Raw genomic sequence first — 27271 nt, forward strand, 5'->3', positions numbered from 1 at the left:
ACCAACCACCAGATCTCTCTGTTCTCATTTACAGGGAGCTTATTCTGTGCTTTTCTTTCTGAGTTTTTTGTAAACTTGAACAAGTTGGTTTTGATTTGCCTCTGTATAGTTGAGAATTTTCTTTTTCCTGCCCTCCACTCACTTAAATAACTCAAGTCCTTTCCTTCTCTTTGCTTCTGGGTCTATAACGCCATGGCAATGAAGCTCCAAATTCAATGTTTATTTATGTCCTAGGTGCTAGGTGATGAAGTCCTGTTTGAGTTATGGGGTTATTTTTTGCTGGCCTTTGATGACTTGACAGTCAACATGAACCTCTCAACTGTTTTGGCATATACATTTTAGGGGGTGGACCATCTCTGTGTACTTGAAAAGTTTAGCAGGAGAGTTCCTGCTTCTGAGACATAGGTTGCCACCCTGGGGAGTTGTCGACCTTATTGCTCTCTCCGAGTACCTGAAAGGAGGTTGTAACAAAGGGTCCCAGGTAACAAGAGGAAATGGCCTCAAGTTGCACCAGGGAAGGTTTAGATTGGATAGTAGGAAAAGTTTCTTCATCAAGAGGGATGGTCAGGCAATGGAACATGCTGCCTAGGGAAGTGGCTGAGTCACTATCCCTTGAAGTGTTCAAAAAATGTGGCATTTGGGTACATGGTTTAGTGGTGAAGATGTCAGTGTTAGGTTAAAGGTTGGACTTGATCCTAGAGGTCTTTTCCAACCTTAACAATTCTGTATCTTATGTGTTATGGATCCTGCTAGCCAAAAAGATCTTATGCCTCTGAGAATGTTCTGATGGCAGTAAGGCTCAAAGGACTCAAGCTGCTGAAGGTGTTATTTGCTCTGTTCTTGGCCTTTCCATATTTGTCTATTTTTTTTTATTATGAAAATATTTTTTCTACTTTATTGGTGACTATGTTCTGAAAAATAAAATTGATGTAGGCAGAACTATAAATCACAACATTCAGAAGACTTGCCAAATTAAACTGGTTTTGTCCATTCCCCTTTATCCAAACCTCCATAGTAATTGCTTTCTTATGATTCATAGTATACAATTCAGAGCAATGGAGATGATGCACCTATGTTTCCTAAACTCCATTTTGTGAAATATTGTGACAACGTTCACTTTGAATACTTGACTTTCAAATGCCTTATTTTGCAATCTAGATTAAGAACAGACAACATAAAATATTAAATATATTGATTAAGCTTTTTAAAATAGCTGGTTTTGCACAGTGAATATCTCACTGAAGCAGTGAGATATTCAGTATACTGTACCAAATGTATGAGTGCTATTTGTACTTTGAGTCATGAAAATGAGATTGGGTTTACATGAAACTATGCAGTAGGTATCTGTAAAAGGATTATTCCTTCTTTTTTTCAAATGCGTGTATTGTGATGATGATGGCCCAACAAAATGTACATAAACTCATATATTTTGTGAACTAGAAAATAACAGAAGTAGAGTAAATAATGCTGTTTGTGGTGGCCTTTTTTTCTCATTTAACTGTGTGCTATCATTATCTGTAATTTCAGTTTTCTCAAGTTCAGCATCAGTGTGCTGTCTTCAGTTTTAACTGATTTTGAAACCCAACACTGATTATTTTATTCTTGATAAATTTGATTATCTTTTTGTTATAGGATTCACTTTATATTTGGTACAGGTAAGGAAATGACTAGTAAAAGGCTTCCCAAAATGTGATATAGATTCCATTTGTGGTATGAATGCTGCATCAAAACAGCATGATAACACTTCCTGAACAGTCTACTTTGTATTGCCTGGTGGGAAGAGCTCTCCTTTCCTGGTGATACCTGAGAAAATGAGTTTGAAATCTGCTGCATTATAAGATTATTTTTTAAGAATGAATTTAATTCAGAAGTTCAGTATAAAACATGTCTTTGAAACATCCAGTGCTATCTTTTACAAGATAATTTAAATATTTCTACATGAATTTAAAATTTTGGAAGCCCACAAACAACATGCTAGTGTAGCATCTGACTTCCAGTTGCTTTCAGAGATGCTTTTAATACCCGTCTCCATACCGAGTTACTCTAGGGTTGGGTCTTCAGGGCCAGCTATTTAATGAAATCCAGAACCTGAAACTTGTAAAATGTACATTTGAATTAAAATATGATTGTGAAGATCCTTGTGACCACTGACCTGCTTTTCCCATTGCTGCAGTTAGACCATTCTGTCTAGAATTTTCCAAGGCATATTTGACTTGGCAGAAGAACCATGGATATATGACCTGTTATGCCAGTTCAGCATACCTTCTGGAGCATTAATCACTCGTGTAAATATGCAAATCTGAGGAGACATTGGTGTTGAGCAGTCTTGGTAACGCATGGTAATGCAATCTTTTCCTTGCAGCTGCCCTGAAAAACCTCTGGATTTGCCTTCCACATTTCATGTGCTGTAGAGGTCCTTGACAGGGGTCAGGATATTTCCAAGGTAGCTCATCAGCATCTTTGAGAAAACTTCCAAAAATGCGTTTGGAGCACTGGATAGGTACTGCTTAAAGCCATCATACTCAGTTTGTCTTATATTCAGTGCCGTCCAGTTTCTGAGCTCCTGTTATTGCTAATCAGTTATATTTTAAAATTTTTAGATAAGGTATGGACATATGTTGTTCTAGTTATGCAACTTTTGAAAAATCTTTGTGCTGCTTTACTTTGGAGTCTAAAGAGTATAATCAGAAATATAGGAAAAGTATTTGACATCAGAAAACTTTCCAAAATAGTTCTGCTCTTACAGTTCTGAGCTGTAAGAATGTAAAGCAAAAAAAAAAAATTTAATAGGAAATACAATGCAAATTTTTAAAAACCAGGTTTTTTATGGGTAAACAATGAAATAGATTAGCCTCAAAAAGAGAAAGACAGTGGTTTTCCAGTTGGAATCTTTATTACCACCAAGTTTAAAACCTTGAGGTTGAGAATTGCTGGACATTGGAAATCAGGTGGTTGGACACCATCTATTTCAGTAACAAATTTGCTATGAGTTTTGTATTCTTTTTGTGTTTTCAGTAATACCTTTGTGTATAATTAATATACATCTGATTTAAAGAGATGGATGAATATGAAAATAGTAGGTCTCAGTAGATTTCTGATGTATAAATTTGCTTTCTAAAATATCTTACTGGGAAAATACACTTTAAACCACTATGTTTTCTAAAACTTGTTTCATTACTTCAGCATGTATAGTTCTTGCTTTCTTGCTCTCTCCTTAGCATTACAGGGAAGTGTTTTGAATAGCCTTTGATCATAAATTTGATTCCAGAGAGCTGTCTGCTGTGCTGACTTATTTTTGCCTTATTAGGTGATTTTTGCAGTTCACAACTCCAGGAACTGTTGAGCTCCTTGGTTTTTCAATTCCTAAAGTTAAATGACAGCAGTTCAGTTCAGTTCTTGATAGAAAACTCCATGGAATCAAATTACCTTACGTGGCATTGCTTGAGTGTCATTTCCATTCTGGAGGGAATGGTGTTACTGACTGCTGTAGGTGTTGGTGAGCAGAGACTTGATTTAAGGAATCATCGTTTTTGAGGAAAAACGAATTATTCTTCAGTCTCATCTGAGGAAAAAAATGGCATTGTCCTCTGTCCTCCTGTGGCTTCGCTTAAAATCAGATTAGTATGTCTCCATAGAACAAAAGTACAAATGTATTTTGGAAGCCAGACATCAATTCTTGTATTGCTTGGCATGAAAGCTGTGGGTTCCTTCAGGCAAAGTGACACTGGTGAGATAAGAGTGGGAGTGGAAGGGTATATATACCCTCTGGTATTTGCATTGGAACTGTAATAACCAGAACGTGGCTGGTCACGGGGGCCTGGAGTGCAGCAGCAGCCTTTGTGATATGAGGTGTGGTCATAGCAATCATAGGTCACCATCCACTTTACAGGGGTCTGGGATGCTGGGAGCAAAACAGAGCATGGCATGCTGCCACACAGGGCAGGCTTTTGTTAGCATGTTATGTAATGTGGAAGTAAAATATAATGCAGATGTTAAATAATGCAGTCATTAAATGCAGCTCTTTGTTCCTTAATCAGAGATTCATGAATACTCTAGCTGTGAGCCTGCCCAGCTCTGGGATTCTTAACTCTGTTTGAAAAGCCTCAGTTGGGACCTTACAGAGTTTGAAAGGGCAGGGGGAGGCTTGAGGATTCTTCTTCAATTGTTCATAGTTTATATTTATTGGAGCCTTTCTGGAAGGTTTCTGTGGTACATAGATTTTAGTTTTGTATATTTTTTTCTCCTTCAGTTTTGAGAGTTAGAGACTGTATGTTTTGAAACTGATATTCTGAACTTTCCACATCTCATCAGAAAGCTGAGCTTTAAGAGAAATACTTGTTATTACAAGATTTAGCATTGTAAAAGCTGGAAGGAGCGTGTTGCAGGAAATGGACTAATTGGGGAGGAAGGATCTTTCTTACTGTACTGCCACATTGTACAGCTTGTCTGACACATTTTGCTTAGTTTTTTTGTCTTCTTTTGAGGCATTAGGTATTGGACCTCACAGAATACTAGATTTTGGGCCTGATGAATCATTGATCTATATTAGGATAATTATGTGTAACTTATGTTATTGTACTTCATTTAAATTATATATAAGAGTATTTTCTCACTGAATAATAACTGCTATTAGAAGTAGCACATTAGATTTCTTTTAAAAATTGTTAGTGTCATACAGTAGAAAATTCATACATAGTACAAATTATACAAAGTTTATAGATAATACTGTTGGCTGTGACTTGTGACCTTTTAACTCTCCTTTGCCCTTTTTTAGTGGGTCAGTTGTATTATTAATATTTAAACTAATGCAACTCAGATGTCCATTTTTAATGTCAATGAATATACTTCTTCCCCAAAAAAACCTTTAAAATTATAACATAGGTTTTATATTCCAAATTCCATGTAAATTGCTTTTTTAAATGCATAGATACTGAGTTGTTGGAAATAAAAAATGCATTTTAGTACTATAGTAAAATCATTCATAAGTATTGCAAACTGTAATGTATTTTATTTTCTAATTCCCACTGCTAGCCAGTATTTATAAACACCTAAAATCCATACTGCATGTTTCAAGTCTGAACTGATTAAATCAATGTGACATGCTGAGGCTGGGCCAAGTCTTGTCTAATCAGCAGTCAGCACTGTTGCTCTGGCATGAGGCTCCCAAAAATAGAAGCACAAGAAGTCAAACAAGTAAGTGGAAGGGCACTAAAAGAAAAAGTGCTGCTAATTCCACTGTTGACTTTCTGTCTAATGGATTCTTGTTCCCAGGCCACACTAAGTAAAGCAACTGGCGCGGGCTGTGTTCCTGCAGATGGCTCAGCAGTGACACACGTGGCCCAGCTGGTTGACAGGTGTTTGATTTGTGTTTAACAAGTACCTCATACAAGCCAGATTTTTTTTCTTTTTACAGATACCAAGAAGCTAGTCAGCTGATACTTTTCTTCAGAATTAACACCCCTTTCACTATGCTCCCTTTCTGTCATGAATGACAGTTCTTCGATTTGTCCTATACAGATGAAGATAACATGATTTTAGTTTGTAATAAGAAAGACACTAAATAGGAAAAATTAATTCATAGTTTAATAGTTGTAACCTGTTACCTTTACACATGGAAGATGCTATATTATTTATAGCTATTGACAGTATTATCTCAGGAAATATTTATTTAGCTGTCCACTTTGCAGAATGAAAATTCACTTAAAAAGTATGCATGGAAGAAGAATGCCAGACTTCTGAGGTGTTGCTGTTATACTCCATATTAGTCTGTCTTCCTATAATGTCTTAAGACTTTCTTGTACAGTGTAGCACAAGCGTGAAGGAAAAGAAATTCCCTGTCCAGTGGAGCATACAGTACTGACAGAGGTGCACCAAAGGCCATGAGGGAAGAGCAAAGGCGGCAAACTATTTAGCAGACAAGAATTACGTACAATGTGTGCAGTGCTATTCCTTAATGAATTTTTGAAGCTTTTTTTGTAAGCTACTCGACAACACCCTGCATAATGGGAGAGGTTGTCTCAATCGGAGTTTGGGGGAGAGGTGGGTGATAGTTGTGTTTTAATTAGTAGAAGATACTATGACCTTTGCAGCACTTGTTAGTCAGTGCCGTGATAGCAACTCTCCTGGCAAAGACAGCAATGAAAACAGCAGGGCATCAGGATGCTTTTACTAGTCATCTTTGATTAATGAGAACCTTAGCCAGTAGGATATGTAATGTAGCAGTGGCTGTGGCGAGTTTGTCTTCCCCACCCCATTTCCCCATACTTTGGCCTGCGAATTTTTATTTTCTGATATCAACTCCATGAGGTAAGACTTTAGGAACTGTTAACAGAAATGTGTTCTTTGCAGGGACAGGGTCGTGATGCCAATGTTGTCAAATAGCCAGAGGAAATACCACCCTGTAGAATACACTGTACTGGCAGTACTTCTGCTGAACCACAGAAGAATGAGAAAGGAATGCAGCTGGAGAAATGGGTGTCAGAGTAGTGTTGATTCTCTAAATAAACATTGGGCTTTAGTGAGAGGATGATTAAAACTAACACAAAGAACCTGCGTCCCTCAGATAAAGGAGTAGCTCCTTTCTGTCGTGCATCCCAGATATGGTATACAGAGTAGGCTAATAAGCCTCAAAGAGGTTAAGAAAAGGCCTGAAAGGGAAAAGTACAACCCTACTGGGCTGAGATGTCAAGGTGCTCAGAATTTATAGAAACTGAAACTTATCTTCAGGGAGTAGTTCCAGGGCTCCTATGCTGACAGGAGATCCACTGATCCCAGATTCTCAAGTGAGTCCAGGTTAGTTGGAGTACTAGATAGGTGGTCGGTATATCCTCTTAATCTGTCTCCAAAATAAATGTCAAAGGGGACCATTCTTGAAGTGGGGAGATACATTTCTTGGGAAAATCTTAAACATCCATGTGTAAATGGAGACATGGAAACTGTACCTTTAACTGCTTTATTTATCAGTAGTTGATAAATTTGCAGCTAGACAAGCACATCAACAACATGGTATTTCAGAAAAAGTACTGATATGAGTTAGTTCCTAGATTAGAAATTCAAGTCTATGTGCAGTCTGATTCACCTTAAATGCTTATGTTTTTCTACTGCTTTTTTCTTTTGCATTTCATATCTGTGTGGTTAGACATTAAAGTTAACAATATTTCATAGTCTGTGGGGCAGATGTTATTTTAGTGTAAACTCACATTTGTACCAGCTGAGAACTTGCCTTCTGAACCTTCAGTCTATGGAAATGAATAGTGATGATGATGATGATAATAATAATAATAATAGTTCTCTAGTAAAGAATAGCCTCTGAAATCTAAGGGTTTGACCAATGCTGTTTACATTCCTAATATAAATTTGGGGTTCCAAGTATTATGATGAGTATAATGGTCATAATATATTGTATTATTTTTTAAAGATCTTAGCAGTAAATTCATATTGAATAATGCTTTTTAACATATATTTAACATTATTGCATTTCAAATATTGTTTGAGCAAGGCCAATTAGATTAATTTCCAATTCCGTTGAAACTTTAATAGGATTTAGGTTTGCTTTAACACCATATTATGGCTGGATTAGCAATAAAGCAATACATGATGTGTAAGTTTGGTCATTTTTCTTTTGACATATTTAATGTAAGGGAAAAAGCATAGTTGTAATGAACTATCAGTTGTCCATGACCATAAGATCAAATCTTTTTCTACTGTCCTGCTTCAGATGATAGAAATATCCAACTGGCTAGACTTAATTTTCTAAACTGTTCATCTAGAAAACATTATGAATCTTTCAGCCAAAAGCCTATTTGCCTATTCTCAGAACTCTACAAGAAGTGTACTCATGGGTTTTGTTTGCATTTTCTTTATGCTCTGCATCTGATGTTGTAGGTCAACTGAACTGGATTGTTATCGAGCCCATGTCAAATTTGTGTCTGCACTGCATTTTTGAGTTGTCACCTCTCCAAGGACATGCATTAGTAGTGAATAGCTCTTGCATTTGCCAAACACAGAAGGAAGACTCACTGATAGCAGAGGCTCTGCTTCTGCTGATACTTTTTTGATGGCATAGAAACCAGTCTTTGACACATATTACAAAGACTTCAGTCAGTTTATTTTCAAAGAAAAAGGGGGGGGGGGGTATATCAGCCTGTAGTTATGCATGAAAATAAGTGGAGTGATTCTTTCATCTTTAGTTTTTCAGAACAACTTCTCTGACTTCTTATGTTGGGTGAAAATTGTGGGAGGAAAATATAGGAACAAAGTCTTGACTTATGTACTTTATTTGTGAAATATATGTGCTTTATATATTTGAATATAGAAATTACGTGAGTTGCATGCTTTCTAAGACATGCTAATAGCAAAAATGGGAAACAATGCCAACTAAAGAGACTGCAATCTGGAGTAAGGAGCCCTGTGGCCATGTTCTTTGTTCTGAGCTGCCTCTGGCCACTGATTCATTAGTTTACATGCAAAGCACCAAAACCTAGATTTTCAAGTGTCATTTAATTTGGGGTGTATTTAACATCTAATTACCTGAATGGATAGGCAAGTCAGTCTTGTCCCAAAGATGGGTAATGGGAAGGGATGGGAATGAGGAAAGATTGATGCTTCCTGAACTCAGTCTATGTTATAATATGCAAATGAGTTCAGTAGGGTAACAGTCATTTGCCTTTCTCTTGAGCAGCTACTTAAAAAAGCCACAGAAACCCTGATCACTAGGACATGAGTCCTCTGACCAGCCTGCCTTGATCCCCTTGGCCAAACTATGGTGTATCTGCTGTGCTGGGGCTGCTGTGGAAGCAGGACAGAGCAAAGGAAACAAACTATTTACCTATCACAAGCTCTTCTTCATCAGGTTATTTCAAAGGAGGATCTTATTCACATGGATCAAGTTTCTATCAAGGATAGCACTGAGCAAGTACTCAGCAAGTACTGGTAGTTCAGCAGTAACCAAGAGGGAATGAAAAGATGGGTAGATGCAGTGAAACCAAAATGTGATATTGTTTAGCAGAAACTTTCTGACATGACTAATCCAGGAAATTCATGAATCGAGTTTTAATAAATATAATCTGATTATATTTTTATGTAACTCATATTCTATCAGATGATCCTAACCATTAACAGGAGCCTGTTTAAAAAAAACCGAGGAAATATTCCAGTAGGCTAAGGAAGGTGTCATCTAATGGACTATAATTGATGTGGGATTTTTATTTGTTAAAGGCAAAGCTCTGACCCTGCTGATGGCTCTGGAGTAGCTTGGTACGTGCTCCACAGGGGAGGATACTGCTTGAGCCCTCTGACAGTACATTGTTGAACATTCCGCTCCATTTCTGCAATGCTAAAAATAGTTGTCCTCATTTTAAAACACCGGCCTATTAGATTATTCCAAGGGTCTGGCATACTTAGGCTAATGGAGGGCACATATCCATAAATTATCAAAACAGTAAGTAATGTTTGACCATGCTGATTTTACTTCTATTAAGACGAGTTTCCTTGCTAGTAACCCTGAAGTACCAAGCCTATTCTGTAAATCAAGCTCCTGGCAGTGCCCCAGTAAATTTAAAAATAAAAGGAGAAATGTTTGGTTTTCATATTGAGAATAGAGAAGCATCTCACTGCTTCTTGGTGGCTTTGTTTTTTTAATTTTGAAGAATCATGTCTGAAAAATGCTTAAAGTACTTTACAGTAATTGTTTCTCTTTCCCAGCCTTGAAAAGCATTTCATGAAGTTCCAGCATGTTTGCCTTTATAAATCTTGTTAATACTTAAAATAATCCAAATAGCAAAAAATGCATTCCAAATGATTGAAACAAGTTTCTTTCAACTCTTGTTTTTGTTTTCTTGGGTTGTTGTTTTTCGGTGTTTTTTTTTCCTGTGATTAGATAACGTGATTCCTAATTCATTTTTGGCACCATATTGTTTAGCAGTACAAGTAACCAATGCTCTTGATAAAGTTTGCTTACTTGTATGTTAAGATAACCTCTCCTTTTATCTTTTAAAAATCTTTTTAATGTGCAAATCTTTTATTTTGGCAGGCCTATGTATTTTTTTGATTTTTAGCTTTTTGTAGGTTTTAGAAGTAGCTGTATTATATCCCTTACTCTTAGCACACTAGTTTACACATTTACCCAACCCTGTTTCCCCACTCCATATCAATTCCTCTAAATTCCACTAGCCTGTTTAGACTTCCCTCAAGGTAGGCCTTCATTCTGTTTAAGAACATTTGCACCCTTTCTTGAACAACAAGATACCACGCAGGCACAGCAACCTTCAAGCCCAGAACTTTGGAGGAACTCCAAGGACTGGACATACTGTGAGGAAGACGAAGACGGGGATAGGGGGTCCCAGAGCCCCCTACCTCAATTTCCAGAGGGGTGTGCCGAGGGAGGGATCTGGGAGGCAGATAAATCTGGGATTGGTTGGGATAATACCTTAAATTGTGGAACCCCGTGGACACAGCAGGTTCCTCATATGTATTCCTGTGGGCCTCAGGCCTGAAATTAAAGGACCTACTCTCTTTATCTTATCTCCTACGCTAATTTGACCTCTTTCTCTGCGGTCTCTTAAGGCAACAGGGGGAATAGCTAAATATTGAAGTCAAGGTATAAAAGTTACTGAAAATGAGTTCTAAGAAGGTTGTTAAGTACACACATACAAAGCATCTTACTCTACCTTCAAAACCTTTAGGTGTTAACTGAGCCTCTAATTTTATAGGGTGTTACCATGCAATTACAACCTGCAAAATCAATAAATGATAAATATATTAAGGACCATGATTACAAATACACTGCATATTTCCAAAATAATTAAAGCAACCACAGCATCAATCATTTTTGTATTTTTGCATTGTCGTGTTGAAGGAATGATTTATGAAACAGTGATTTAACAATGCAAAAGAAAACATCTATGGCTTTTCTCCACAGAAAAACCCTGTGAATGTGTTTTGGGTTTTTTTCTAGTTTACAGTCATCCAGTACAGTGGGGAATATGAAATATTATTATCTGGTAACAGACTATGAAGAATTTTTCACAATCCGTGCTGTAAATCTGGAGAAAATGAAGGGCTAAGGATTACTTTTAATGATTGATTAGAATTTTTCCGCAGCATGCTAGCATGTATTGTTACAGAGGGGAGCTGGAAGGAAGATGTTGGAAACTGTGCCATGAGTGGAGTTAGAAAAATGCCATTTTAACAAGCTCTTTTAAGCTGTATTTTAATTGTTGTATGTCATGACGGCTTTGTATTTTTTTGCTTAATTACTTATATAATTTTGATGAGCAATTTTTTTTTATTGGCACTTCTTTTTTTTAAGAGAGACTGGAATTTTTCCTTTGTCTCCGTTCTTTTTGCATCTGAGAGGCATTTGTCTCCTTCTTGGCTTGGAATCAAATGAAGTGAACTTTCAAAATTTTTTTTTGTTGCTGATTTCTGGCTTGGACAGAAAACTCAGTTGGGTGGTGTGCAAGTTACTAGAGCAAACTTCTGTCAAGGACATAAGATCCATGAATGGAATGGAGAATGCATTTCATTTTAGATTCTTTTAATAAGTCTTCTTAAGCTCCCATTTGAAATCGTATGAGCACAGATGAATCCTGACAGAATTAACTCAGTAACTGTAGTTTTATTATGAAAATAATTAATGTACTTCATGGTGGCATATTTCATGAATCTTTAAATGGAGGGTGACTCTTAGCTTTGAGTGTCAGAACTGGGTTCTCACTAGGCCTGTAATTGTTTAACATGCTTTGCTAAGAAGGAATGGAAAAGAAAACTGCTGCAATATTTTACATTTTAATTCTAGATGAGATGCTACTAGGTTTTTAACTATACCTTTTCCTTGCAAAGCCATATATTAAATGCAAAATTGAATTGTCTGTAACTCTCAACTCAGAGCTGTTGATTAATTTTTTCTTTTGTTCAAATACTCCTTATTCAAATACTGAATATGAAGTTTACTATGTTTCTCAGCTTGAATAGTAAGCTTTTAGAAACATTTTTTATTAACAAGGTGATTGGTTTTACTTATATGCAGTTTCTGAGCATAAATTTTAAGCATCTGGTTTCCTGAATGGAATTTACAAACTCAAGTTAGATTCTTAATTTTCATGGGCAGTGCAAGGAGAAAGTCATTTGCGAGCCAGGGATGACAGTCAACTGTTCAGATGACTTACTTTGCTCTTTTAAAAGACACAGTAATTTAACAGAATATACAGAACGTTCCCTTAGTTAGTAGGACAAACTTGTCTGATTGCAGAGGATCAAGGTTTGAATTTCTTCCTCCTGAGTAGGCTGGGCACTCCTCTAGAGATGGGGAAAAGATCTGAAAAACCCCTTTGAGCAGAGCTAGAAGCCAGCAGTCAGCTTTGTATGTACAGCTTTCTGTGGGACCCAACTGTGGATCCGTGTACACTCAAGCATCTGATAGGTATTAGGGAGAGAGTGGAAGCTGTGGAACACTTGCTGGGATTTTAGTTACTTGGGTAGTATGCGAGTGTCTTCTGGAGTATTTTTTTCTGAATCAGGGACTGAAATTAAACTTAAGAAAGCTTGTCATGTGATCCAAATTCTCTCTTTTGTTGTTGTTGTTGTTGTCCATTTGTCTGAAGCAACCTACAGCTGTATCTGCTGCAGAATTAGATAACCTGTGATTTTTTAGTGGCCTAACATTTTGAAAGTGAAAAGTATTTTAATGAAATACAAGTTAACAGACATAAGTAACCCTAGAAATCATTTCAGCTGTTCCGTAGAAAAGGAATGAGAAGCAATGCATGTCCAGACGCCTTTTTCCCTTAATTTAGCCCAGTTATGAGTTGGGTTTGTAAAATGATGGCTATGTACGTTTTTGAGATGAGAGATGGCACTCCTTCTTCCACTCTTCCATTTTAACCTTTTTGCTCCTTTCCAGAGGTTGAATATTGTAAGAAGGCCAGAACTTGCAAAAAGAGACATCTGTATTATAGATCTTGCTGATAATATTTGTTAAAGTTGCCTCTTTTCATGGTCAGATTTTGTTTTCTGTTGATTGGAGCTGTTTTTAACAGCAGTTGTTTGGAAGGAAATCTAAATGTCTGTCCAGCTAATTCCTTTTAGAAAATTATAGGGGAAATAGTTCTGCTGCTTCAACAAGTTAAGAGACTACACAAAACTCCCCATTATTTTGTTATTATTATTAAAATTTCTAGAAAGTGTTCTGCAGCATGACCTGGATGCAATTTGTGTGTCTTTAGGGCATATAGTTCCTGTAATATTGCACAAGGAGAAGGAAGGAACTTATTTTCTGCAGATGAGGTAGCCAGCATTTTGTTCAGAAACAAGCTTAAAACAGTCTATCAATTTATACATTCAAAGCCAGGATCTCATTGACTTGTGCTGCAGGCATATTTAAAACACTGAAAATCAGACCAGCAATCCTGCAGTGAGTATCAAGATGAGCAATCAGTGATTGTCCACGAAAAAACTTGTGTGAAATGTTTTGCCGAACTTAATGAGAATTTTACCATAGAAAGGAGAACTTAAATCAGTCATAAATGTTTTATTTTTCAACTTTCACATTTTTATTTCTGCAGTGTTTGAATTCTTTGAAGTAAATTACCAGTGGCTAATATTGTTGTATTTTTTATGCTGTCAAGTGGAAATTACCTAAGCTTCTTTATCTATGCTTTGTATTTCTTATTTTCTCTAGTTGATATTATTTTTTTTTCTAAATTCAAATATGTGCAAAGGAATCTGGAATGTATTTCTGAAACATAAAGAATTAGTTAATCACTGACATTGACACAGGCGGAGAACTGAGTGGTTGAGCAGCAGCACTGCTGAAAATGACGTGGAGGTAGACATGAGGCTGAATTATGAGCTAACAAGTGTTCTCCAGTTGGAATAAAGTAAACCACATACAGGCCTATGTTAGTAAAACTGCAGCTAGCAGATGCTTGGTGGTGCTGTATCTGATGTGCTGGGTCAGGTTTGGAACCTCCTCCACTCTCATTTCTACACGAGATGTGGAGAAACCAGAGAGGGTTCAACAAGGAATTAGTTTATGTTCAGGGGCCCAGAAAACAAGACCTTTGAGGAGAGTTTCAAGGAGCGAAGTTTGCTGAGTCTGGCAAAGAGGAAGCCAAGGAGTGATTGAAACTGTCCTGCAAACCTTAGGAGCCCAGCTGGTTAATCTTCAAGGACAGCTTCCTAAAACCCCAAGAAGTGTTCATGCTGTTATGCGGAGAGTTGAGTGAGTATGGCAGAAGGCCAGCATGGATGAACAAGATGCTTCTGACTGACCTCAGACACAAAAACAAAGTAAACCATGGAAGCAGGGGTGAGCTACTCAGTAGGAACATAGAAACATTGCCAGAGCATGTGGTGATGGAGTTAGGAAACCAGAAACTCATCTGGAATTAGAACTATTGAGAGAGTCTAAGGGCAGCATGAAGGGCTTCTGTTAAGTGCATTCATGGCAAAAACAAGGGTGAAGAAAATGTTGACTTGCTGCTTAATGAGGGACTAAGAGTAGGGCTAAGAGTATCCAATTCCTTTTTTTTTTTACCTTGTTTTTTCCCTAATAAAGCTTGCCCTCAGGCCTTCCAGGTTAGTTAAGCCTCCTAGCAGAGAGTGTGATAATGAACCATTACCCACTGAAGTGGAAGGGAGTGTTAAGGAGCACTTAAGCTACTTGGACATTTTCAAGATACTAACCAGTATGCATCCAGGGGTGCTGGGGGAGCTGGCTGTCACTGAAGGGCTGTCATTATTGAAAAATAATGATAGCTAGGGAAGGTCACTGATGACTGGAAACAAGCAAACATCACATTCATCTTCAAGAAGGGTCCAGTGAAGTGCAGGCCAGTCACCCTCACCCCTGTCCTTGTAAAAATTATGAAGCAAATCCTGGAAGGCATTTCTAAAGACGTGAAGAACTAGAAGGTGACTGTGAACAGCCTGTGTGTATTTACCAAGGACAAATCATGCTGACCAACCTGATTGCCTACTGTCATAAAATGACCATCAGTGTGGATTAGGAGAGAGCAATGGATGTTGTATACCTTGATTTCAGCCAGGCTTTTGGCACAGTCTCCAGACGTATAATTATACTAGAATCTGTGAGGTTCTGACTGGATAAATAGACAACAGGGTGGATGGAAGATTGGTTTGATTGTTGGTATCAAAGGTGGAATAACTGCTCTGCAGTCCAACTGCAACTTAGTATCTAGTGTCATACTCCATGGGGTGATACTGGGGACAATATTATTTAACGTCTTTATTAATAACCAGGATGATGGGAGTCTCAGCAAGTTCACGGATGTTATCAAATGTGCACTGGAAGGTAGGGCAAGAATGATATTCAGTGTGACCTCAACATGCTGGAGAAACGAGGTAATGCAGAGCTCAATAAGTTAAGCAAAGGCAAATGCAAGGTCCTGCCTCTGAGAAGGAGTAGCCTCATGCAGTAGTACAAGACGGGTTAGGTGCCAAATTTCTAGAAAGCAGCTGTACAGAAAAAGAGTTGGGAGTCCTGCTGGATGCCCTTGTTTTGGTTAAGGCCAAAGGCATCTTGGGCTGCCTTAGCAAGTGCATGGCCAGCAGATCAGGAGGAGTGATTGGTGCTTATGAGACCACATCTGGAATTCTGTGTCCAATTTGGAGCTTCCCAGGAGAGGATAAACAGCACCTCATTAGGGTGAGTCAAGTGGAGGCCCACCAAGATGTCCAGGGGCTTGGAGCTCATGATGTACAAGGGGAGGCTGAGGGAGGTGGGCTTGTTCAACTTTGAGATGTTTTGAAAAGTGGGAGGGTGGGGTGTGATGCGCAGACTAATTGCTCTCTGTAACTACTGGTAGGATGTGGATAAACCAGAGCCAGACTAGGCCAGGTATACAGTGAAAGAATGAGAGGCAATGAACACAAGCTACAGTCAGAGAAACTTTGACTCTATCTAAGAATAATTTTTATATAATGAACTTGGGATTGAGTAAATACAGGATATATGCAGTCTCACAAATGGGAAAGCTAAATGAAGAAAACATTCTAGGAATTTGGCAAAAGCAAGTGAGTGTTAGCTGTGTTATATGTCCAACAGCTGGAGAAGAATGGGAATCACAGAATTATCCAGGTTGGAAGGGACTTTGAAAGAACATCTGGTCCAACCTTTCAAAAGAAAAGGAAACTAGAATAACAGAAGTTGTATATATTTGAAAATTATTTCAGTTATTAGGCTCTCATTTTTAGGTGAGGACATGTGGAAGTTTATTTCACTAAATACCGTTTTGCATGCTTGGTCTCAGGAATGCTTCTGAAATTGATTGTATGAGCCACTTCCGCCAAAAGAAACAAACAAAAAGCAGCCACTATAGGTAGTTGATGAAAGGTCCAGAATATTTACTGATATAATATTTGATAATCTATACATCTGCACACCTCCAAAGCTTTGAATTTAATTCCCGTATGTTTAGTACATGATGCTATATCAGTTGAAAGATTTGACAAACTGCTGCTAGAAATTTTGCAAGCTATTCCAGTTAAATTCACTTAAACCTCAGACTTCTATTTAAGGAAATTACACTCTCTGAAGGGTGAAAGAATGTTTAGACATTGCTCCTTCTAATTTTTGAAAGGAATTTTAAAAAACACCGTTAGCTTTTACTTTGGAAATTTTCCACTCTTTTTATCTATAGACCTGTAAAAACCATTTATGTTGTACTGAGGTGATGAGACTGAATTCTAAGGAATGGCAAAGCCATGAAAACCATGTCCTGCTAGATGATTTGAGGGAGAAAGATTGTTTGGATTTTTTTAATTAGGTAGTTTTTGTACTGCCCATATATAATTTTGCTAGTCTGTTTTCTGTATGTCTCACAAAATATGCAAGTATATATTAATAAAAACCTAAAACAAGTGTTATTCTTGTATAATATAGACAGACAGCAGACTATTTGATGAAGACATTTACATAGTAAGATTCTACGTTATGATTCTTTTCTGAGCTGAAAGTTAGGAAATTGGAGTTGGAAGGAGCATTACAACAGATCTTTTTATTGAAATGTTATCAAACAAAGAACTCAACCTGCTCAAATAAGCTGAGCTTGAATTAATATTTTAAAACTCACTCCTTCTGTGGGTTTTTTGGGGGATTTTGTTTGTTTTGTTTTTAATATGTGGGTAGTTGGATATGGTTTTCAAAGGGAAAGAAGTTAGTTTTCTTTTCATAAATTGTATCCTTATATTGATCTGGGTTGGAGGCCTTCACAGATGACTAGTTATATTTAAAAATTAAAATTAAGACATTAATAGGAATAAATGTATTAAAATTGCTTCTGCAGAAGAACAGAAGGACTGTAATGAGCAGGTTTAGAATCAGTTAATAGTTCAGAATTTTTAAATCTGACAAGATCCCTTAGGCTAAGTGGAAAAATCAATGACTGCTCTTAATTGACAAAACTATGAAAAGCCATGTCATTTTTTTGTAGAGGTTTCATACCTTTTTGAATGAGAAATAACCAGCATCCAAATTATTTCTTTTATCTTGTAGTAAATGTTCAGTGCAATAAAGTTATTTTAAAGAATACAATTAATTAAACAATGACTATGTTTGAGAATTGTATTTTATCCTTCTGTGTTCCAGGGTGAACGTGGCTTTGCAGGTAGCAAAGGCGAAGAAGGTGAAAAGGTAAATTATTCTGTCCATATTTTTCATTTATTTTTTTGGTTTGACAATTTGATATATGGCCAGCCAAGTAGAGCTTTGTGCCGAAGGTCTTCCTTAACTCTTTAATTAATAAAATTCTTATTTTTTTCCTATGTAATTGCTTAAGAACAAGGAGTTTTTATGTGTGTTACTTTGTGCCATCAGTGCTTCTTTCAGAATTTTTTTTTCCCTTAAGAGAAGATTTACTGTTGAAGCCCAACAGAACAATAGCCACTGTACTTCAATAGTGTTTGCTGCTATGTTATTTTTATGGCAACTATTAGTAAATGTCTGTTTATGTAGTATGAAATGTATGATGAGATGATGTGTAGGTATTTATAGTACTTAATTATTGCTTTTTCTACATTACAATTACTTTTATGGGAACTTATTATGTTGGTTGTAAGTACTAAATAGTCTACATTATTTTTTCCTAAGAACCTAGATTTACTGTAATAGCAAAATATAACATTTGCTACATTGTAACTGACTGCTAATTTAAAAATTAATTTTTATTTACATAGTTTTATGTACCTACACAGTAATCAGTATGAGTTCTGTCTCCTGTACACATCTGACTTGGAGCAAATTGACTTGACTGCCAAGGCCTGAGCTGAATGCAGGTCCATTTACCTCTAGCAGTTCAGTCCCTTTGCCTGATGTACTGGTGTGTTGCCCTGAGGACAGTCTTAATGTCCTGACAGCCATAAAATGTTTCTGAGACTAAATTCCAGGATAAGCCTTTCCTTGTTCTTCACCAGTGAGTATCAGAAATGGAGCTTGAAGTAATTTATCTGAATTGCATATTTTCTGCAGTGGCCAGAAATAGTTCAACAGCTTATGTATTAAAATGGGAGTTAAACTGGCATTGTACAAGGCTGCTGTGGCTCACAGAATGCCAAGCATTGGGTGGCTCTCGATGATGCAACCTAATCTTCTTGTGTGACTTCAGAAAAGCAGGTCTGCACAGGTCATCAAAGGCAAGTAAGCCTGTGTTGAGGGACAAGTGGAAGGAGGAGCCAATTACTAGTTTACCTGACAGGAATTAAAGTAACAGTGGTGATAGTTCATAGTTGTAACTTTGGTTCTTAACCATGTTAGCCTGGTTACTGCTTTTTCATTGGTTTTGGCTGATTTGGCTTAGGCAACCTCAAATATGAGTCTTTTCTTGGGTCATAGATAGTTTCTGTGTGCTTCAGCCCATTGTCTGAAAAAGGCGCAGAAAAGCATTTCTGCTGAATTTATATATCATAAAGATGAAGAATGAGAGAGACTGCTATTCTGGCAATATTCAGACTGATGAAAATAGAGAGTATGTGACAGCTTCTGAATTTAAAGAAGCGTAATATATTTGTGATTTAGGCTGCTTTGGACATCGATATATTCACTCATCCACCATACCTCTTCATAAGTGTCAGACATCTTTCCAATGTTCATATTTTAAAGAAAGATTTAAAATGTGGAGTTTTTTAAAGGAGGAAGTATTCCAGTAGCCAGGGTAGAAAAAGTATCAGAATTAAAACCCAGCATCCATAGCAACTAACATTTATAATGTGAGAATTCAGCCTCTGAAAAAACACACTTGTTAAGCTTGAGTGTTTCTAACTGCACTGACAGATCTTATTTCCTTGGTGGTATCATTATTCATCAGTTCTGATGGGCTTGTGGATTTTTCTTTATCTTTTTTTTCCCCCTCCCCATAATTGCTCTGCAGCTGTGCTCTACTCTCCTCAAGTTTTATGAATAAATTGTGTTTGGGCACATGGTTCCAGCTGTTGCTGCCACTCTCTTTGCTTGATTTTCCCTTATTTTGAAGCAGAGATAAAATGACCCAACCACTGGCAGTTTCCTTTTTCTTATGTGGAAGCTGAATCAGCATGTTTAGACCATTTTTTTTTTGGTTTTGTCTTATAAACTCAGAAGATAATTAAAAGATCCCATTTAAAAATACTTTCAGTGTAACTATTAATGTTGAATTTAACTGTCCTTCAGATAAGAGAAATGTAAGAGTGGAAGAATCTTTATTAACCAGCAATCATGCAAAAATAATTTGAGCCAGTCTCATCAGAAGCTACACATATTTGTGAGAAAGAATACGTTTTTCAGGTTATGGGAAGTAGGTCTTTAGTAGTTAATCAATTCAGCTTTAATTCAAATAATTATTTAATAATAACATTGTTGAGTTTCCAGTGAATAAATCCAGTATAAAAAAAGTATCAACACATTTACATTTTAACACAGCATCACAAAACATAATAGTTATACATACTACTTTCTGTGTAACGTGATTAAAAAGCCTGAAGTGGAAAATTTTCCTATTACCAAAAAATTCTGCCTCATCTTGCATATTAGGGAACAAGATTCTTGCATATCACCTAGGGTGGGACACAGCTGCCTAAACATGGGATATTTGCCATTCCAAACTCTGCACAAAAGTGCATGAAAATGTCACATTTTTTGTTTAGTGACCCTATAATTCCATAGGACTGAAAACTTGAAACCAGCTCAGCCTTATACCTCTTGGTTCACTAAAAACTTAGTTGATTTATTTTATTGTGTTCTGCTTTGGCAGAGCAAGCCTTGGGGACATCAGGGAGATGTAGACTACTGAGGCGACAGTGAGTGATCATTTGTACACTACAGTTATGGGAAACATCCATAATTGAAAGTATTGAGGGAGATTCTTTCAGCCTGTTTAAAGGTTTCTTTGCCACACTTGGTTCTTCTTGAGGAATCCAAAAATCTTTTTCTGCCTTCAACCTTTTTTTGGCCATGGTTGAACTTGGTTCTTCCTTGCAGAACCCAGTAATCCTAAGGGAAGCTACAGACTGCATGTGCAGGTGTTATGCTGCAAGTTTTCCCTCCAAGGGAAATACACTCTAACTGTGAATTTATTTTAATTCTACTTTGTATTCTGCTTTCCTTGTGTTACTTAGATAATGACAGTCTTATATGGTGGTCTTATAACTGCAACGAAAACATTGGTTTACCCTTATATAGCATGACTGAAAAAGTATAGCTGAAAGCAGTTTTGACTGGTTTACTGCCAAGAAGGCATACTAAATCATGTGGATCTGTCCTCCTTGTAATACTGTTTAGAGCTGTAATTTTACAGTATGGTATAGAAAATATGACTATTACATTTCATGATGATAGGAAGTCAGGAGGGACTGCTAACTAGAAGAAATACAGAATGTTCTTGGTATATCAGAGATGTAGTTGAAAAAAAGTAGGATCAAACATAGAAAGAATAAGTGCAAGGAACTACTTGTAGGGGAGAATAAATCTGAGCTGCAAAAATCCCAAATCAAGTAATATCTACTCAAATCAAAAAATCTGAGGGTAGATCAAAAGCTGAACACACGTAAATGAAGTTGCAACTCAAAGACTTCTACTAATATGTTCCAAAGTAGAGTATTGTCTGCAACAGTAATTAAAAAGTCCTGTGCTGTTTGGTATTGATATGGCTTCAGTTTAACGGATTTTGAAAGGTAAGCACTGAGAATGACTGGGTGCTCAGGAACACAGAACCTTTGAGGCAGGGTTGCATGATTGGAGATTACTTAGTGTGGAGTCAGCTGAAAAGAAATATGTTAACAGTCTTCAAATACATAACATTGCTGCAAAGAGGAGAGAAATGGTCTGTTGGTGTGACTGTAGTGTATGCAGAGCAATGGGCTGGAAGTGCAGCAAGGAAGATGCTGTGTAGCCAATAGGAAAGGCTTTTTAATTGTAATGCTGTTATTTATTATGGAAGTAATTTCCTCTTCTAGTGGTGGCACTTTTTATCCTGACTTTTTTATTTCTGGTAACTCGAAAGGGAATTAAACTAAAGAAATACTTGCTTCATGAAATTATCTTAAGTGATTTTTCCTTTTTCTGTTAATAGCATCAAAATTATGGAAGACATCACTTATGCTTATTTCTAATTGGATAAGCACAGATAAGCAAGATAGTTTCTTTTTAAACTTGTTTGGTTTTAATGGCCAGTTAATAGTTTTCTGTGATAGGACAGTAAAGCTCTGGAACAGGTTGCCCAAAGTGGTTTTGCATCATCTTTTCATTGAGGTTTTCAAGACCAGCCCTGAGCAACCTGACCTGATTAACTAACAGGCTCTGGGCCTGGATTTCAGCCTCTATAGGTTTCAATATCTCAGACCTATCTTAAAACCTGCAGAGGTTGAAATCTTGTTTATTGTTATTTATTTTGATACTAAAGTATGTGCATCCCTTGGGAGTTGGAATTGTCCCAAAGCCTTTTAGTTAATCAGACAAATAATCTCTAAGATACTTTTTTCCTTTGTTAAATCTGTAATTAATTCTCTTTTAATCTCCTGGTTATTGCTTCCTTTGGTCACTCCAGCTAGTACTCTTTACCCAGGTCCCCCGTTTTTTCTGTCATCTTGTTTACCTTTTTGGCTAGAATATGTATTTTCTTTAGTGTACTTCAGATATGATTCTTTCTGTAACTGAGCTAGAAAACAGAGAATTCAGTTTTGTGGGATACATGGAACATGAACACTACATAAATTTCATTACCATTTGGCAGCATGTGTGGAACAAATCTAAATTTTATTCGAAATAGCAGTGATAGAAAAGCTAACACATTTACATCTTAACTATAGCTGAGCAAACATGACTTAATTGTCACGAACAGATAATAGTCATTTCATGGAGCTGGGAATCCCAAATTCCTTGCCTCCCTTAGCTACTTCAAAATGTTAGCATAAAATCTCTGTTTCTCTTTTAACTCAGAGAGGCAAGTAAGGTTTGCTGCTTTATAACTAAATCATAGTACTAGTTGATATCTTAGAGGACTCGGAAGTTGTGCATGACTGAGTAGGAGGATAGCTGTGCTCTGGAGAAGGACTGTTCAATTCCAGTTTTCCTGGACTGGCTACTTTGCTTTATAAAGTATATTCCCCTCCCATCTCACAGTTGAAATAGAGGATTTTAAAACTGGATGTCATTGCAGCTGAGCTATGTAGCAGTTTATGTGCCGTGATATGCACTTGTAAACACTTGATCTTTAAGTTATTTTACTGTATTCCTTTGATTTATACTTCTCAGTAAAATGCTATAAATAAAAAGGTTACATGTATTGTACTAAAGGAAACTTTGAGAATAAGACCATAATGATAGTAATTTATTATTTTCAGAGTTTCATCCTTTTATCTTTACTTTTTGCATGTTTTAATTGTGCTTTTGCATGTGAGAAGAGAGGAGGAGTCTGGGACTTGTCCAGCATGGATGTAGAAAAAATTTTCATCTGCTTAATTTTCTTCTAAATGCAGGATGTTCTTTGTATATATTTACTATTTTCTGAAGTACAATTTGAGTTATCCCAGGAAATAGAGCTTCCTTTATTTCCTTTAGGAGACAATTCCTAATAGATCTTAGTGTCAAGAAGATTTCCTGGAGGTTCAACATTTTCTACTTTCACACCTAATAAAATACTCCTCTGTCTATCTTGCATCCATTCAGAATACACAAGGCTATAAACTTCCAGTGTGTCCCCAGGTGTAGTCTTTTATTTCAGTCTTCAATATGCTTTTCTTAAATATACATAAGTAAATGAAGAAGGAATCATCTTTCCTGGGTCTAACACACTGGCTGAAGTTAGTCCTGATTTAGTCTTTCTAATATTTTAATGTCTGTGTCACAAATCTCAGTGATGAAACCAAATAACATCATCTACTTGATTTCAAGTTACTTCCAATCTACTTGAAAAATAGATGCTATTGTACATGGGTAGAAGACAGTCATAAACCTCAAAGGTTCAATAATTAAAAATGCCAAAAAATTAAGAGAAGCAGTTAGCAAACTTTTAGTGTATTAGTAGAGTGCTTCTGTTTGTGAGCTGTATATTCTCTAGAAATGCTTCAGTCTGAGTAAAAGATTTGAAGACTAAATTCCATAAAATGAAAATCTTGATGTAACCATGGACACTCCATGTCCTGTTGGTCTTAATGTTTTTGGAGTAATGGAAGAATGTGCATTTTGCATTATAGACTAAAAGTCCAGTTCCCTAGTTTGTTTGGATGGGAGTGGAGTTGGTGCTACTGTGCTGAAAATGTGGCTCTTCGCTTTGCTAAACATCAATGCAGATACTTTATTTGGGCAGGGAGAAGAATTTTTGAAGTCCTTTAAATCCTATTTCATGCAGGCAAGACTGGGTGCTTTACTACCTGGATTTAAAAATGAACTGAGTTTTTTCAGACTTGTTTCGTAATGCTATATAGGCAAGTATTAAAGTTTTCTCTTTCTCATCTTGTAACTATTTAGTCATCTCTTTGAACCATTTTAGATTTTTTTCATGAAGTCCTCTGAGGTTAAATATTGTTTACAAGTTTTTATTTCTTTTTGTTACCAAGCAGATCACATATAATCACAGAGATACAATAATCTGTACACAGATATTCTGGGAGAAAAGGAAAAGCATATTAATTGTGCAGGAAGTCTCTCCCTGAAATAAAAGCAGTCACGTTGGCATTTATCCTAATAAGCTAAATGTTACCAGGGCTTATCAAGTAGTTCTATGGTATTTGGCTTGATCTGGTCCTCTTCCTACTGTTTAACGTTCTTGCCCTTTGAAACAGGCTTAATCAAAAGTGCCTGTTGGGAATAGTCCCTAACCTATGCTAACTTCTGAGCTGTACCTGGGAATTATATGGGGAAATGCTAATTAAACTCATTGAAATGTCTGCAAAAGACCTTCACAGCTGGGGTCTATCAATTAAATTATATAGATGACCAATTTCCAGGTCCCAAGCTCTATCACTCTTTAATTTACTTACACATACCCATTTGGTCAGATTAAAGGTTCATCAGGCTCAGCATCCTGCTTCTAATGATAACCAGAAGTGGTGCCCCAGGGAAAAGCAAAAGGACGAAGTAAGCAAGTACAGTGCTTTTCCCCATGTACTCTTACAGCCTCCAATTTTTTGAGATTGCATCTCAGCCAGATGTGTTTTCAGTGAATTTAGTAGTCTTCGATGGACTTTTGTCCCATTAGCAAGTGCATTTTTCTCTTGAATTCATGTAAAGTTTGAACATCTGCAATATCCTGTGGTGAGGAATTACACCGTTTATTTTTGTGGTTGAAGAACTACTTCCTTTTGTTTATTTGGAACCTGCTTCCTCTTAATTTGATTTGGCATCCCCTACTTCTTTTGGAAGATCTTTGTTTTCCTTTTCAGTATCAATCAAGAATCAATTAGTATCTATTATGCATTCCTGAGCTGTCTCTTTCAAATTTAAGAATATCTGCTTACTTAGTATCTCATGCTATGAAGACTGTTCTATATTTGATCATCCTCACTAGCTGCCTCTGAATCTTACTGAGTTCTGTTGCAGTGTTTAAAGATGGAAGAGACAAGAACTTTGTTTGATTCTCTGTGCCTTTGTAATGTCTCCCCTCAGAGACTTTTCTATCCTCTCTTTAGCCTTGAGTGTGGCCTAAAGATCTCACTCTTGATCATTTTGAACTGGCCATTACCAGTTATTGCGTTTAGGAAGCTGTGTTTTTGTTCACAGGTGTTTTGGCTACATAGGGGACATAAGGATATTACAGTCTTCATAACTTTATGTATAGCTACGCTGAATTTTATTTGTCCTTTTGCCATGTCATTTCACCTCATCATGCCTGTGTTGAGTTTGTCGCAGTTCATCCTCATCTGTTTTATCCTGTATAATGTGGTATCTTCACCAGATTGTTGTGTACTTCAAAGTGGTTTTCACTGAGGGTTGAATGTAAAGACTTCACATCTTGCTGAGAACAAGGTTGATGGAAAAATTGACTTTTTCAATACCTTTATGCTGGTGTGAACTCTCAAGCTCCTTCTGCTTTGGATTAGAAATGTAATATTTGACAGGTGCAAAGTTTTTTTGGCGTTAGAAAGGTATCTCTATCTTAATCTCTGAAAATGGCCTTTTGCGCGTATTGAGTACAATTGTTCAAACACTTCTTGAGACTGACAAGAGTCTAAGAAGTGTTTGGACAACACTCTCAGGCACATGGTGTGATTCTTGGGACTGTCCTGTGCAGGGCCAGGAGTTGGACTTTGATGATCCTTGTGGGTCCCTCCCAACTGAGAATATTCTCTAATTTACTTCAGACAACAAAGCTCTTCAAATTCCAGTTGCTCCCACAATGTAGGAAGCTTCTTGCATAGGAGGCCCAGATGTGGAGCTCTGGGAAAGAAAGCACACACAGTGCTCTGTAGAAATACCCAGGCTGGTTCTGAACAAGCTATCTGGGGTGTCAGAAGCATTGCAGTTTCCTTAGCAGGCGCTCTGTTGAGAAGGCTTAATAGTGTAAACAGTGACAAGTCGTTTGAGTGTACTGCTTCCAGTAACAGTTACTTCTGTGCCACATGGGATATTTCTGTGAAGACATGTCCAGACTGGATATCATTACAGCTATAGATGCCTAGAAGGTATGTACTAGTTTGGAAACAGCTAAGGCTGTAAGTCTTTTGATTCATAATTTTAATAAATGGTAATTAATTTAAAATTAATGTAGAAATTTTTATATGTATGAAACTATGCATATTTAGCAGCTGAGGAGAAATGTCCATTGGCAGTTGCAGAGAGCACGGCATCATCCTCTCTTAGTAGACATATTGAGGTCTCCATTACCATTTACGGCTCTGAGGGTTGTTGACCAGTAGGGTCAACGCTGGGGCTTGGGTGAGGGCACCTGTGTACAGTAGCGAGGGTAGAGATGGGCATGGACCTGGAGTGGCCTACTTGTGGAAAACTGGAAGAGTGGGTGGCATATGTGTGTTATTTTTGATAGCGATGGAAGAGACTGAGATTATTCTGAAGCCAGAGTGGGGTACATCAGTACTAAGGTGGGAATAAAGCTAAGATTTCTAGTGTTTCCTAGTTCTTCCATTTGACAGCACTGCGTTCCAGGAGGCGTTTGGTCTGGATGTCATCTGTAAGTAGAAAATCTGACTCCTTTTCAGACTCAAAAGTAGAACACAAAATTGCTGTTTTCCTTGCTTTTTGTCAGCTTGGCTAGTGAATTCTTTCGATTCTGTGATGAGTGGAGAGTGTCCTGTGCTCAGCCTATGCTTTTGGCTCACCTAAAGAGAGGGGTCATCATCTACTGTGGGAACCTAATCTTTTAGCTCAAGTGATAAAGTTTATTGCTATGAATTACTCTGTCTTCTGACTCCACAGATCAACTTTGGTGAAAGGCCTTATTCATTATGACATATTATTTTTGTTGTTCACTATTTATTAATCTGAACAGACTTAATTTAAAAAAGATGATTGCTGAGTCAAGAGATAAGAAATGCCAGAATATAAATAATTTACAAACTAAATGTGACCTCAATTGGATTAGAGAGAAGCCTGGAAATAGCCCATCATACGTGTTCCCACAAAATAGTGTCAGAGAAATAGGTCTGACTGAAGTTTAACATTCAGTCATTTTTATTCAAACTTATTTTCTTATTACTGCTTCTGTATTTAGTTTTTTATCTACTTGGTATTTTGTTACATGTTCTGGATTATCTGTTCTTTCTTTCTTCCTTTTTCCTGGGTCATAAATTACCTTTCCTGTTGCACAGACATCCACCCATATGCATA

The 27271-nt window shown here is 37.0% G+C and overlaps 1 protein-coding gene across 5 annotated transcripts in view; it reads left to right on the forward strand.

Moving 5' to 3' along the window:
* Positions 1-27271, forward strand: part of COL19A1 (collagen type XIX alpha 1 chain) — a 191609-nt gene that overhangs the window by 53254 nt on the left and 111084 nt on the right. For 4 of the 5 annotated variants that reach the window (XM_027644988.1, XM_027644991.1, XM_027644992.1 and 1 more), the window contains exon 11: positions 17609-17653. The exons of the other annotated variant lie outside the window; for it this stretch is intronic. In XM_027644988.1, coding sequence (XP_027500789.1) covers positions 17609-17653 — 45 coding nt within the window. The remainder of the gene's footprint in view (positions 1-17608; positions 17654-27271) is intronic. 5 annotated transcript variants of the gene reach the window in all.

Source organism: Corapipo altera, unplaced genomic scaffold (assembly GCF_003945725.1).
Source record: "Corapipo altera isolate COAL_440 unplaced genomic scaffold, ASM394572v1 2, whole genome shotgun sequence".
Taxonomy (NCBI): domain Eukaryota; kingdom Metazoa; phylum Chordata; class Aves; order Passeriformes; family Pipridae; genus Corapipo; species Corapipo altera.